The sequence below is a fragment of the Zerene cesonia genome, unplaced genomic scaffold (genome assembly GCF_012273895.1).
Source record: "Zerene cesonia ecotype Mississippi unplaced genomic scaffold, Zerene_cesonia_1.1 Zces_u002, whole genome shotgun sequence".
NCBI classification, from domain to species: domain Eukaryota; kingdom Metazoa; phylum Arthropoda; class Insecta; order Lepidoptera; family Pieridae; genus Zerene; species Zerene cesonia.
This window is the reverse complement of record NW_024045132.1, coordinates 3,067,198-3,082,383: the sequence shown is the minus strand read 5'-3', so window position 1 is coordinate 3,082,383 and position 15,186 is coordinate 3,067,198. Positions and strand designations below refer to the sequence as shown.

Here is a 15,186-nt window from a genome sequence, read left to right as displayed (position 1 = left end):
TACCGTTACAATTTTACAAATGCCCATACGCAATTGATATCTTCAGTTTTTATCATTATAAGTCTATGTCATACTGCCATCTAGCTTTCTTAAATATCATCCAATAAAGTATTAAAGCGCCATCTAGTGACAAAAAGATAAGGTATATACACGAATTTGTCTCAAATGGTCTTCAGCTCTCCGCCGTCAGAGTGGAAACTCGCGTCAAGTCAGTGTCGAGTGTTCACAATTCTACAGCCTCTGGATTTTGACGTGTGACAGGACACTGCAACCAAAACAGTTGCAGTTTGATAGTGCATAAAAATAAAGACGATTGGTAATGAAACAGTGATAAAAATGGCAGAAAGTAAAGGTGCGTTAATAGCGAAAACAGTGCAAAAACACGCCGGACGGGCAAAGGAAAAGGTATTTATCATTTTATCTTAGTCTTGTGTCAGGTGATTGTGTTAAATTTTTCATCTGCAAATTATGTGAAAGTGAGCTTCTGAGAGAACTTGCGTTGGGCATGAAATGCCACCGGATCTCGGACTTATAAAACCCGAGTGCAATTTCACTAAAGGTCGAATTTCACCTGTTGATAACCTGTAGAATCGTATCGAAGTAGAATACGCGACGTAATCCTTGTTTACACACTCAGCTGACTTCTTTGTCACTTGACGTATCGGTTAGCTTTAGACGAGCTGGTTTCCAGGGTACGCAGCTACCTATTTATAGTACGCACCGTTTGTGTTAAATTTGGACTGAAATTGAGATGTCAAATTTCAATTTTTAAAGAAATTAAAATAAAGTTTGACACAGTTATTGCATCAAGATATAAAACATCTAATGCGAGAATATCGTAATATTAATGTCAAATTTATTTATAGTTCTGATAGCATTAGTCAGTGTAGCAGATAGACATAGTTATTTCCATTTTGTCTATTTTTATTTAACACACATTTTTGTGACTTGATAAAATTATTTTTGTGGCTGCAGACTGATCTTAGATTTATTGTTACATATTTTTCCGTTAAATACATAAAATGGCTCAAAATTTTATTGTAATTGGTAAAATTTGGCTAATATTTGGCATGCATAGTAGGATGTTGACCCTATTTGGCAAGAAGCCCATAGGCTGGTGCAAACACTGCCAATTGCATGTTAAATATAAAGAGAGAGCACATGGATAAATAAAAGGTTAACTAGCAAATGTAGGTACATAAATAAGCACATTCCATCCCAAATCTGTAAAGAATATTAAATATAACAATAAGCAAAATTATCTTTATGTTTAGTTTGTATTGGAATGCAACTTTAAACTTTAGACTTTTGTATTTGAAAAGTAGGCAAATCTTATAACTAACATCTGTAAAGTAAATCTTTATGAATTCTTTACATATGTTATATAATTTAAAAAAGGAGATGGTGTTATATGAAGACTCAACATTTTTTGCATTGAATGTTAATGTTCTCGCAAAAAATGCTGTTCTGTGATATTTCAACAGTATATAATCTCTGTTAGTTACAACTTAAATTAGTTAATGCCGAGTCATAATAACATTGAATTATTTTTAGGGTTCCATACCCGAACAGTGAAACAGGACCCTATTAAAAAGACTTTGTCAGTATTAGTGTTCATAAATCAAATTATAAAAGATAACAAAAGTAGTCCTAAAGTAAATCAAATAAGAAATTTAATCCATTTTCAACTAATAAAGTTACAAAATATTGAGTACATTTATGAATGCATTATAAAAGGCCTCGAGTTATGAAATAATATTTTATAGCTATGTAAATTTTATGGTAATTTTGTTATAATGTGTATAATATTGCAAATTTGTCGAGAAAATCTTGACTTTGAATTCAATCACACACACTTGTTCGAGTAAACTGTTAATCAATGATTATATTAATAGATATATGTTGATGGAAAGACTTCAAAACATTTAACTTTGAGAATAGTATTGCTAAGGTCATTTCAAATGTATATAGGTATGCGTTTGCATGAGTGTTTGGTTATATGTGTATGTGTTAAGTATAATATAATGATACAGATGTAGCATATAATTACATAAAGTATATCCTGGGTATGTTGTTTATTAAAAGATTGAAGTATTGATATGAATTTTTAATTTGTAGTAATTATTTTTAATTTGTAGGACTGTCTAATGGCACAAAGAAAGATAGTTAATAATACTATAAACAATTTTCTGGTTGTTCTTGATATTTAGCTATAGTCGAAAAACCATATACAACGGATAAATAGATTAAACAAATCAGAAATCACTCATGTCTCGTACTGTAAAAGTAGGGTTCTATAAAAGTGGCAGAACCCAAAAACAAGAAGAAAGTTAAGAAATCTAATGGTCGGAAGGAATTTCTCGTCACCATAACGGGGCCGGTCTGCGGGAACCGGTTTGTGATATCATCGCGTTTATCAAGTGGCCGGCGATCACCTACGCGTCTAACACTCTTCGACATTTTCACTTGGCCACTATGTAACTCTTGGTTGTCCTTGGTTTTTAGATGCACGAACCCTTACGATTTGTACATTCTTTGATTAATATACCGGTGTGGTACCGGTGCGTGATTTTGAATATTTTGTTCGGTCAGATTAACGTGCTTTCGTTTTGCGAGTTCTTTTTAATTTATCTAACCGAGAACTATGGATAATTATAATGTATTTATTCACTTACACTATACTACACTTAATTCAGGTGAGCATTCAATTATAGAATCAAAATCAACGTTCAAAGGCGGTTTTTATTCCTCCACGTACCTCAATCTTTCTATAATACGAGCTGAATAAATTAAAACTCTTCAATGGATACTCACAATAGCTATTGAACAATCTATCGTTGCGTCGACATGGGAACGCCTCTGACTAACATAGATTCGATATTCATAGACAACAATATCATAACTTCCAAGAACATATCAGAATTTATAAAAAAGGTATCAATACAAACTATTATGTCACATTAGTCTTTCATACCAGAATAATTATAATTATTTTCATAAAAAGAATCTGCACTCGTTACTTATGCTCGTATTCTCAATGAAATTATGATACATAATTTTATGAGAAACAAAAAATAGTACCTATGTGAACAGCTATACCATAGTTGCATAATAGTTTTAGTAGTACCTTCGATCTTTCCCATGCATAGAGCATCATATAGTAGACACTGGCATTCCAGTAACATTTAAACAATTCCGCGGCGTGTATCATCAAAGTGATCAAATGCTAATCTTTTACCCAGTGCGAAATACATACAAATACAATTAACAAATAGCAGTGCATAACCCGCCTGTTCTCACATATAAAGGTCATGGGAAGAGCACATATATTATACTAGCGGTCCGCCCCAGCTTCATCTGTGGGACATACATTATATCACTAGCTACGTCCCGCGGTTTCACCCGCGTAAGTCTGTATCCCGTATCGTATTCATTGCAATCGATTCAGTATTTTTTCCATGAAAGAGTAAAAAACACACACACACACACACATCCATCCTCACAAAGCTCACATTTATAATATTAGTATTAGTTATATCATATCTACTCGTGTGTATGTGATGCCTGAGTGCTATAGAGCCTAAATCACTTGTTTATCAAACGGTAAAAGAATTCTTGAAATCGGTCTAGTAGTTCCTGAGACTACCGCGTTCAAACAAACAAATAGTTCAGCTTTCAATTACTAGCAAATAAGTATAAATAATGAAGATTAGTTACACGCGATATAGTATATCGCCAACTCTACTGTACTGTACCGGGTTATTTGAAAGTGGCCATATGTTTATAATGCAAATCTTCACCCAGTGTAAGGTCATTTTTGGCTTGGTCAAGAGCACTTTCTACGTCCTCGTTCGAGACGGCCCGAGACCGATAGTGTCCACAAATCTATTAATGTCCTCAATATATATTTTGAATTACATAGTGTGTGAAATATAATGAGATATCATAATTACATTTATTAATAAGCACACATTATTATGTATTTACTGTATACAGTAGTATATATGACATTGTTAGCCAAATTCGAAGATTTCACTCCGAAACTTAACCATTTGACAGTGATATTCAAGTTTGTATGGACTAAATGGATAAAATTTCCTGAATCTCACAATTCTCAACGTTTACATTGGTTTTAATCTTATCTCATAGGCTCTAACCTTCGCCATAGTTTGGTATCTAAGTGTTTAAGCTGTTAACTATACGGTAGTGACGGAAAAATGTTACGGTGCATTAAAGCAACGAAAATATCCTCGCTTTCAGTTGATATATATTCATATTTTAACTTCATCCTATTCAATTCGTTCATTAACACTAAAAACCTTGTAAATGTGAATTAAAGTTCGTTTTTTTCCGCTTTCATGCCAAAATTAGTCAAACTATTTGGATTCATTTAAATTTTATTTGCTGCAAAAATAGTTTGAGACCCAAGAATGATATTTATAGGATTAGTAAATAGTAACTACTTACGTCTATTTACTAATCTGTGAGAATATTCTAAGTCTGTGACAATAAACGTATGGGGGCTGCATTATGTGGGTACTACTTATTAATATCTTTATATAATTAAAATGTCTATTTTTGTAATTTTTTTTCTTAACATTTTTGTTAAAGCACACGGTCTTACGGAGAGAAAACACGTACCACCGATGAAACCCGGGTGGGCCATTAGTTTATAATACAATTATATCCTGAGCATACAATATTGGTACGATTTGTAAGGTCTTTAACCTATGACATCATACCGATAACATTCAGCGTGCAACTACTTTGTTTATCGTTGACCTGCATTTAGAATATATTTCAGGTGTTATTTTACGAGTTGTCCGAACTAAAAAATATAAGATGTCATGAATCTGTCTTTAACAGATAAACAGTTTGAATGGATTGGCTAAGTTTATCAGAAGAATTTAGGTAGATACGATAATTGTAATTATTTTCGATGTATAACATCTGCAAAATAGTTCCTGATAATTCTCTTGTACTCTACATACAACCATATCTATCTTCTCTTTAATAGATTTTTCATATTTTACACTTCTTATCCTGGAGGCGGTAGGAAACCCAAACAACAGGTCTACATAAACTGATATATTGAAATAAATCAAACATCCCAATATCGCCACCGTGGGTCGTGTCCTTGTCACCCACGGTCTGACTTAGCCACCCCACGCGACTCCCACACAGATTATAAAACAAGCACTTTCATTGGGCATATTGCTTAATATGCCGTGATTTACAGAAACAACGATTTAACACCGCAATTCGTATGATTGTAGGCTCTGTTTTCCTCAGTAAGATATAGGTATCCTAGCTTGATGGATTCATTTACTGAGCTCTGACGATATTCGATTGAGGTTTGTAATCAGCTTTCTATTTGAGAATGTGAGTATTTGGATTAAATTCAACTTAAAAATGATTTAGCTTTAGACTTCAAAACTAAATTGGAGAGAATATAGGCATTATGCATGTAACATGTATGAATTGACGATTGAATATTTTGTGCGTATTACTGAATTTTCGTTTTAATCTATCGTTTGTTTAAACATAGCCGACTATAAAATCGTACGTCTTGCCAAATGAATGCGCTAGGCGAGAGCAAAGCAATCAATATATGTAGATCTCATGAAGACGTTTTCAAGCAAATTTACCTCGCTTTTTATTACAAGTAGAGGCTAAGATTTACTGCTGTTGTCTTTCTTCAGACTACAGTTTTATAACCCTCTTAAGTTTCGATATTGACTGAACGATATTTTTGTATAAGAAACTTCGTTTACATTTATTCTCGAGTGCTTTTTATACCTTTCAGAAGGAAATACGCCAAGTACGTATTAGGATCTAATTCCTGCTAAATACTGAATTTAGAAAGAAACACTACATTTAATGTGTTATGTTTAACTTTTTTCCGCGTAGATAAATATTATTTTCTACGTTTAGACTCAAATTAAAAAATTGTCTTTATGTCAGCAGTCAGTAGACGCGGGTGGTATAATTCGAAGTAGTGCATGTAATAGTGTGCCGATATTACGACAAGTTTCGTCACAATTCGCCCACTTCCTACGGCGCTTGCCAATTGGTCCACTTTCGTATCAATAGCTTACAACCGTCTCGTTCCGGACTATTATTAAATAAAAAAATGCTAAAATTATGCGCGCACGCACCTCGCTCGTTTCTTCACGACACACTTAAGGTTGGAGTTAATGGCAAATATCTGCATGCAATGCGGTTGTGACACACTAGCATGTTAACAGCTTCGCGTGAGACTGTTTGTAACATGATTTGTATCTTGTAGATTTGTTTGGTTTACTCGTCTGCATTTTCCTTTTTTTTATCTAGGTATCGTGAAGAAAAAGACGTTTAAATGTATTCGAGCCAATGATTTTATTAAACATTTAATATAAAAAAGACAAATGTTAGAATTTGTCTTTTCATAATCTACTTGCATGATAAGAACTATAATAACAATCATTGTATCCCACTATTAATTCCATTCACAATTTCATAATCGTGTTAGGAAGCAATTTTCTCGCAAATGAATAGCGCTAAGAGGTTTTTAATTATTCCTGACAACGATCAGAAATCCCATCTATTCGCACTCTGTAGATAAATCATCGGATTTACGATCCCCTCGCGGCTCCGTGATAATATCTTAATTACAAACCGCACCTGTGCTGCGTTTAATTCTTCCGAGCAACCGTGAATTTTGTGTTTATTTATAGCTTTCATATGTAGGACAACTTGAGATTTATTACGTCATGAACCCGGGAAGTGCTTACTGTAGAAACTTCTTCACCATTTAAACTGTTTCGTTCAAACACAACAGATTTCAGATTACCTCTGAAACGTGTTATTTCATACGTTTGTTTGATTTCACTACACAATAAGATGTATAGTTATGATATTGTTGTATCCTAAAGCTAATAAGCTCCAAATAATACTTAGTGATAAATTACTTGTAAGAGACTAATTATTTCTCAATATTGGCTTTACCTAGGTCGCAACCTAGCCAGTGTTGCGGTTTCCTCAGAATTGCACTCACTGTCCTAAATTCCACGTTAACAGGCGGACGGGTATTTTGCCTTTAAGCGAATTCCTCTCACTAACTTGTACTTTCACGAAAAATCTCTTTCTACAATAAAAATTGATATCATGCAAGGTACTGCATACGTACTCATCACGTGACCGTATATTTTATTATTGTTTAGATTGAATATTTCAACATTATACATATTTTTTACATAAACATTGATACTGCTAGATCCATATTTTAGAGGATTCTTTGAAATGTTAAAACTCTGTTATTACTTGTCCATAGAAGCCTCTGTTTTCAACCATGTGTGCATCTCAATGGATGTATCCATTGTTAATATTTATGAGCTATTGCGCAATTCTGTTTCTATGCAATGAGTATAATATAATTAAGATCCACATATCTCTAGTTCGTTCGTAATTGAGGCTTCATATGTGACTAGTGTGGGTTAAATACTATTTGATAGAACTCTAAAAATTCTAATTCTAAAAATTTTAATGGAGGTTTGGTAGTACCTATACTACACAGGAGTACCTATAATACAAGAGTTTTAAATTATTTTCGTGTCTGTATTATAAACTTCCGAATAGACAAAAACATTGTTGTACTTCACTTTGCCATTGACGTTATCAGATAAGATTAGCTCGGCAACTGTGATGAATCCTCACCAGGAACAAGGTCATATGTTACTCTCGATTACTTGAGACTATGTAATTGCTAATTACAGACTATTACGGCTATTATGAATGGTATATCACGTTTCCATTGACATATGTATGGCGTCGAGGTAATGGGAGAGAGATTATTAGTTTAAAAAGTTACATTGCATGTGCAGTTACTCAATCTGAAGATTGAGATGCGTCGTAATTCACATTGTAACTTGCTGCTAAATTTCGTATCAACACTGTTATATAAATGAATCACTAATTGAAATCATAACAGAATGTAGTTGATTTTTAAATAATCTTAAGTTAAGTATATTTACCACTGTAATACTGTAGTATCAATAATATCATCATATTTTTAATATATTGTAAGGCATGACAGGTGCTTAACCAAACTGATATTGCCTTTTCGGTGTTGCTTATACACTTATTTGGAATGGATCCAAAAGCAAGTCGGTTAGTCAGGGTTCTAGGGTGAACGGCCCTGCCCACGCGACTAAATATTAGACATATTCTGGGTTGCCTTTGACAACTTAGTCTCAATTTATGAATTTAGAGACAGTAAATGGAACGAAAATTTGCCAAGAAAACTTCAATTGCACGGCTTTATACATTCATGAATTGCATAGGTTTCGTGGATCTTTCTCCATTCTGAAGTGGTAATTCAGAGAGTGTACATGAGAACACTTCACCATGAAAGCTTTAATTATAATTTACTCATCATAAAAAATTATTATCACTGTGCATAATGTATGTAAGGCTAAAATATGATTCAGTTAATATTACCTTTTGTACTATTTATGTTTGTACAGCTACTTACGTTATCAAGTAAATAAGTTTTCCTATCTCGCCACACATTCGATGTTTTCAGCCAGGAAAGGATCGTAAGCGTTTAAAAAGGCAATATTTTAGACAATTTTATTCTTCTTGCGCTTGAACCAACAGCTAATTAATGCACCACGAAGATAAAATGTACAAATAAAGTGGGGAAATTTTGCCAAGAATCCTCATAGAATGTTTACAAAGTAGCTGTTTTTGAACTTTCCTATCTTCATTCCGGTGATTGTTTTTATGGTCCAATGTTTTGTAAAGTAACATATAAACCATATGGTAGTGTAGAATCTTAACTTATAAGTACTAACGCCAGTGACATATTATGAATTCACGGCAGTTGTTCGTGATAACAGATTCCTTATTATTGGTAGTTGCTTCTTGAATTAATTTTTAAACTGTGTCTCATAATCACAATATTATTTTTACAAGAATACCTACATCGAAGGAATTACTTTAAATTGAAAGGAGAAGTAAATGTTTCTCGTATTCAAGGAATGTGCAATAAACCAATCGCCTTGTTTAATTGTGTTGTTGTAAAATGCAAAGCGATTGAACTGGTTTATGTTTATTTTGTCGGTACGGGAATACGTTGACTTCTTTGGCATCTCGTTAATGATATTATGCAAACGATAAAGAGCTTTGGAGTTAATATATGTTATAGGTACTTTGTGTCTTTTCAAGCGTTTAACATATAAAGTACATGCATGTGCAGTTGATCATATAGACATATAGACAATAATATAACTATACGATACGATACTCAGAAACTTTTTCGCTTCTGTTTATATATGGATTTTCTTGTTAATTAGTGATAATGTAACCATCTTATTTGGGTTTATGTCAATTGCTCTTACATCTTATACAAAATTGTTTACGTACATATTGCTAAATATAATTCCCCTGTCATGAGGTTGCTAGCTTCCTAATAGAGGCATCACGCACGAGTTACGCAAAAGGTGTCGCCAAGTTAGGCAGTCGACACTAAAAGGTGTTACGAAATGTCCCAAAATTGGCCGTTGTCATGCTGACGCAGTGAGGAGCATTTTTCTGACCGATACTGTTAACAAATTGATTTTTTTTTCAAAGAGGTATCTAACGCTGATGCTATTTTCTTAAGTTGATTTTTTTTTTCAAATTTGATGTGGAAAGTCAAAAACATTGTAGTCTTTACTAGTACAATGAATTATAAAATATTGACATTTTTTTTGCTATCTAGAATTTACTGCAACAGTTAAAAACATATTCTGAAAATTAAGTCAACCTTTTCTTATTATTCAAAGACTTTCCGAAATCAAAATATTTTCGGCATTATAATGCCGAAGATATTTTGATTGAATCGAAATCGTAGTGTAAAAATAACTGTTGTTTATTATTAATCTGACTGAAACTGTGTTTATCTTTACGCAAACTTCCTTTAACTAAAATAATTAATGTTTTATATATCTAATAAAATTCAATGAACTGACCCAAAATTGTGTTTAATGTTTTCGCAGTCGTCAAAATCATTTCGTAATCAAGATAACTTGTTATATGACGTTGTATATTTTGTTTAACGTTAATAACGGGAGGAGTGCAGATAAAGATGTAGCTGATAAAACACATCTGAGACATAAGAGCAAAATACACTCGATGTTTATGGACCGGTGAAAGTAAGAGAAGGTTCAACCATTGAAGTCATGACATAGTTCGACTGCAAGGTCAAGACGACCTTGTACTTATTGTAATAAACGGCGATAGGACCAAGTTAAATGCATGATCCATCTTCCGGAAGAGTTATAGTGACGTATTGAGTTCATCTACTAGAATTACGTAAGTGACGGACGCATATATTCGTGTCAAAGATTATAATACAACCAAACGCCATGTAGATTTCGGATGATTATCGACTTAAATGCAGGGGGTTAAGATATAAAATCGATTAGAGATCGTTGATGGTTAAGGCGTTTTGTTATTTAATTCATTATGGACGGTAGCCAGGCCAGGGATGCGACTATTCCCGTCTGGGAAGCTGTTCAGTATATCGAATGGCTTGCGAATGTCTATTTGGCGTGTGTCATTCAAACTGTACATGATGCTTGGTTATTATAAGACGTGGAAAAACTAATATTAATATTATTAGGACAATTGTTATTATGCAATGTATTATGGGTATAGAATTACGTATTATCGATAACTATACTTGGTGCCATTTTGTGACTAACTCGGTATTGTTAAATCGTTTTAGACTTCATAATTTAGGACAGTCAATGTCACCAGGACCATGAATATGAAAATTGATATTCATTGTTTTGCATATTGATTATAAAGGCTCCGTAAAACACCAATGCGATAAATAAATACTGAATAAATGCCAGAAGTGAAGGAAATATGCGTATAACAAGTATGCGTATCGTCTATTATAAGCACTTGTTTAGTTTTTAAGACGTATGCAACATGTGGAGCAGGTTTAAAAATATCTACACGTGCACCACCGTCTCGTAATTGTACTGCAATACGTGCTCATTCCGCTGCATTACTCGGCTGTTTGCTTTGTATTATGTCATTTATCGATGACTTCAATAACCGAGTCGTGACATTCGGTGATCGCTGAACGAAAATGAAAACAAGGTCGTAACGCCGGCTGAATATTTGGGCTATCACTAGCAATTGGGCTGTGATCTCGGAAATCAGCCAAATCGCAACGGATCTCATTATTTTAAATTCGTTAATGAAAGCCATGTGAAATAATCTTGAATAGTTCGAATGTTTATTTTACTTTTAATCTACCACTATTCAAAATTCTAGTCGGTAATGTATTGCTCTGGAATAATTGTACGATTTTTTTTTATTTTGTTAAGATTAAAGTTTTAATATCTATGCGAAAAAAACAAGTTATATCTCGGGGAATAAGCGAAATACTTAGTATGAGTTTAAATCGGTTTTATGTCTGGGAGGTAAAAAATACTTGATAATACTTCCTTTAGCACCAGAATGCCAAATATTTAATATATCTTCATCTTTCTTCGTGTAATCATTACCGATGATAAATTAGAAATTGAAGTTATGCTAACACAGAAATATGAAAACAATTCTATTTATTATAAACTGGAGTCGTAAGCGACCTAAAAAGAAATGAGGTCAAGATTTAAAGCGTTTGTGATTTTATTTCTGGATTGTGTTGACGTTACTACTCCTGGTCGGTCATTAGTAATACTAAGAATTAATATTTTAATTAGAGATAGAAAAAATTAATAAATGTTTATTTAACTTGTGCAACTGTTATGGAAATGGATATCGTTGCCAACGATTTCATACAAAGATGTTTTATTTTAAAGAGAAACTTCATTGTTTCTTGCCGGCTCTTCTCTGTACAAAATTGCTTCCCGAACCGGTGGTAAATAGTAAAACTAACTATGTAATGAAGATTCGAAACTGCCATAAGAAGTCTTATGGAATAAATTAGTGTCTGACTACTAAATATGTATCTACTTTGGCTGCAAAAATATTATGTCACGTTTGCTCATTGAATACTATCGGTTCATTGCTCCAGAAGAATTCACACTTTCGCAATCCGCTGTTGAAACAAAGAATTTTGTTTCCACAACGCGTTTAACATGTAAATGCATTACTACGATTCGTCAGTGGTATTGTTCTCACGGTATCGCAAGCGATCGAGTTATCAGCTGGAATGTGAGCGTCCAAACTAACGCGGTAACCGGTAAATGTCATGAAGGCGAACGCGTGAGGTTGCAGCCTATGACGAAATGGGTGTGGGCACATCTTTGGTTTTCATTTTTAGACTGGTAACTCGTTTGAAGAATAAGAGAAATCAATTTGTATTATAATTGGGAAGTCGGTACGAGTTCTATCAGCTTTTTTATTCCTTTCCTATTATTAAAAAAGAAATATAACAAATTTGTTTTTAGAAAAATAAATGATTACTGTTGACAGTGTTTGACTTCATTATAAAACCAACCGCTTTTTTGGAAAGTAATAGGTACACATAACAGTATCCTAAGAAACGTTGTAACGTGTTAATGTTATATTAATTACACTGTTTAATCAGCAATAACGAATTTCCGATTAATCAGGCCAGACGTCTCTAGTTTCTTTGGAAACGTTTTTCCATCCGAAGCTGTCAGACCAGCCGGCCGTCCCTTTTCTTTGTTCGTGAATTCAGTTCCGACTGTCGTCTGTCCCTTTCGCACGCTTTCCCTCCTCTCGGATACACCTGTGAAGCGACACACATCTCTGTGCCTTCCGCTGCTTTCTATTTTCGTTTATCGTTTTACGTGGTTGCAATCGCCGAAAAAATGACCATATCGATTCAGATACTTTCAGACACCGCATTGACATAAATTTTTGTATAAGTAAATTAAACATTAAAAGAATATGTATAATACATTTCTATATCGAGCAAAGGAAACAATAAATAAACGTACGATGAGTTATTAGGGATTTTATATCCATAATGTTACCTAAAGAAACATCGTGCTGTGTTAAATTATGTTGTATGTGCGTTCTGTAATACGGAATAATATTATAATAGACTGTATAACTTTTAACGTAATACAGTTTATTTTAAATTTTACATTAATTATATCATATTTAACCCTATTTAACTATAACCGTGACTGCCCAACAAATAAAAAACGGATGAGTCTGACTCGACATTTTTGATGATTTAACTTCTCGAAAAGCATAGAGCGTCAGTTATTTTTTTACCAGTTACCGCGATCAGGGTTTTGTTTAGCTTTTGTTATGACAAGCCGGTTTTTATTTCATCTTCATCAGCCCATATATATATGTTCCCACTGCTCGGACACAAGCATTCTATGAGGGGTTGAGGTCATAATCCACCACGTTGGCCAAGTGCGGGTTGGCAGTTGGTTGTCACATGTTTGTTTGTTTGTTGTCAACTTTTGATTCTTGGACATGTCGGGTTTCCTCAGGATGTTTTCCATCACCGTTTTTAAGCAGAGGTGATGTTATTCACGTGATAAATTGAAAAATCAATTTATTTCCTGCACGCTCGCCCGGTCTCGAACCCCGACTTATCGATTTTGAAGTCCGAGGTTCTCACCACTTAGTCACCACTGCTTGGTTTTATTTAGTTCAGTATATTTAGTGCATGTATATTATAACATTTTTTTATAAATATGAAAGTTTGTTTGTGTGGATGTTTGTCCGTTAATCATGCTGAAACTACTGAACGGATTTTGATGAAATTTGGTATACAGACAGGGTATGAGCTGACTTGGATGATAGGATACTTTTTATCCCGATTAAATGCTTAAATGTCTTGTGATAAAACAGTAATCTTAATATCCGAGGTACGAAACATAATAGACAGAGCAATGGATTTTCATAAAACTTTTCTGTTGCTGGGTGCCCTTTATGTGTTTATTTGTATTAAATTAATGGTAGGTATAAATTCGATAGTTATTCAAAATGTGTTTTATGGAGATTTTATTTAAATAACCACTATATTACCATAGGTTTCTAGGTTGGGACGCTATAAGCATCTTGCTTATAAACTTGATAATCAAAGGATATCCATGAGGTGGTATAGGGAAACGCGTTAGTCACGGTAACCCAGAAATTAAACGGCTTTTTATTCCGTCTCGATTTATTATGTATCCGTAAGTGTCAAGTTTACGGCCGTTCATTGTGCTTAAAACGGTTTCACTTTAATTTCACATTCGTTAAATAAATCCATTGTTTTAAGTTTTCACTGTTCATCGTTTTAGACATTATTACATTTTTCACATGGTCACTACGTTAATTAATGTGACGTGTCTTTTATTTATTAGATCGTTATTTTGTTGTGTGTGTGTGTGTGTGTGAATAGAGTTAAGGAAATTTAAATGGTATACTAGATTGATTAATATATTAATATAATATCGAACTGAAGTCTACGAGGCTCTCATTCGTTGTTGACCTAATAATTCCATTAATTGAAGTATTTTCTATGTCCCTGTTTATTCCATTAAAGTAAATGTCCTCAATAAATAAATAAATAGACATACATAGGTATTTAAAAATATAGAAAACGTCGAAGTTTTCTAATAGCACTTAAACGATTTTGCGATACGTTCATTTGTATTTTAAATATTTATAAAGTTGCTTTTTGCTGATACTTGCAATCTCCATTATTACATTACAATTGTAAATGTTGTAATACCGTTTGCGGCAACGCTGCACGCCAATTTCGATTTATGTAGATATTAAGAAACTCATGTAGAAATAATTTTGAAGTACATTTCCTCCTTCAGAAATGTCGGTTTACACTAAACTCGTTGCAACAAACTAGCACGTTTTGCTTTTCACGCTGTGTTAAGCGTAATTAAATGTTTTGTTGTTAAATATGTTTTAGATTATTTGTACAACTCAACAGTTTCGTTACAAGTTGTTATACCAGTTATTTATGGCTTGTGTACTCACGTGATATTATATAGAAGTAAGCATATAGCTTAAAGATTTTATTCCTTCCTTAAAATTATACTACAATTTAATAGTAGTTAAGTAAATAACGGTGATAGCTTAGGAAGAACTCACTTTAATTCGTCAAGTCGGGGGTTCGAGATCAGACGAGCATCGAGGAAATACATTAATGTTTCAAATTATCTACGCATGTGGGTAACATCACCACTGCTTGAAACGTGGAAGGAAAACATCGTG

The 15,186-nt window shown here is 33.5% G+C and overlaps 1 protein-coding gene across 2 annotated transcripts in view; it reads left to right on the top strand.

Annotated features, from left to right (window-relative positions):
• Positions 1 to 158: 158 nt before the first annotated feature.
• Positions 159 to 15,186, top strand: part of LOC119838327 (myc box-dependent-interacting protein 1) — a 35,717-nt gene continuing 20,689 nt past the window's right edge. For both annotated transcript variants that reach the window (XM_038364216.1, XM_038364215.1), the window contains exon 1: positions 159 to 405. In XM_038364216.1, coding sequence (XP_038220144.1) covers positions 337 to 405 — 69 coding nt within the window. In that variant the 5' untranslated portion in view covers positions 159 to 336. The remainder of the gene's footprint in view (positions 406 to 15,186) is intronic.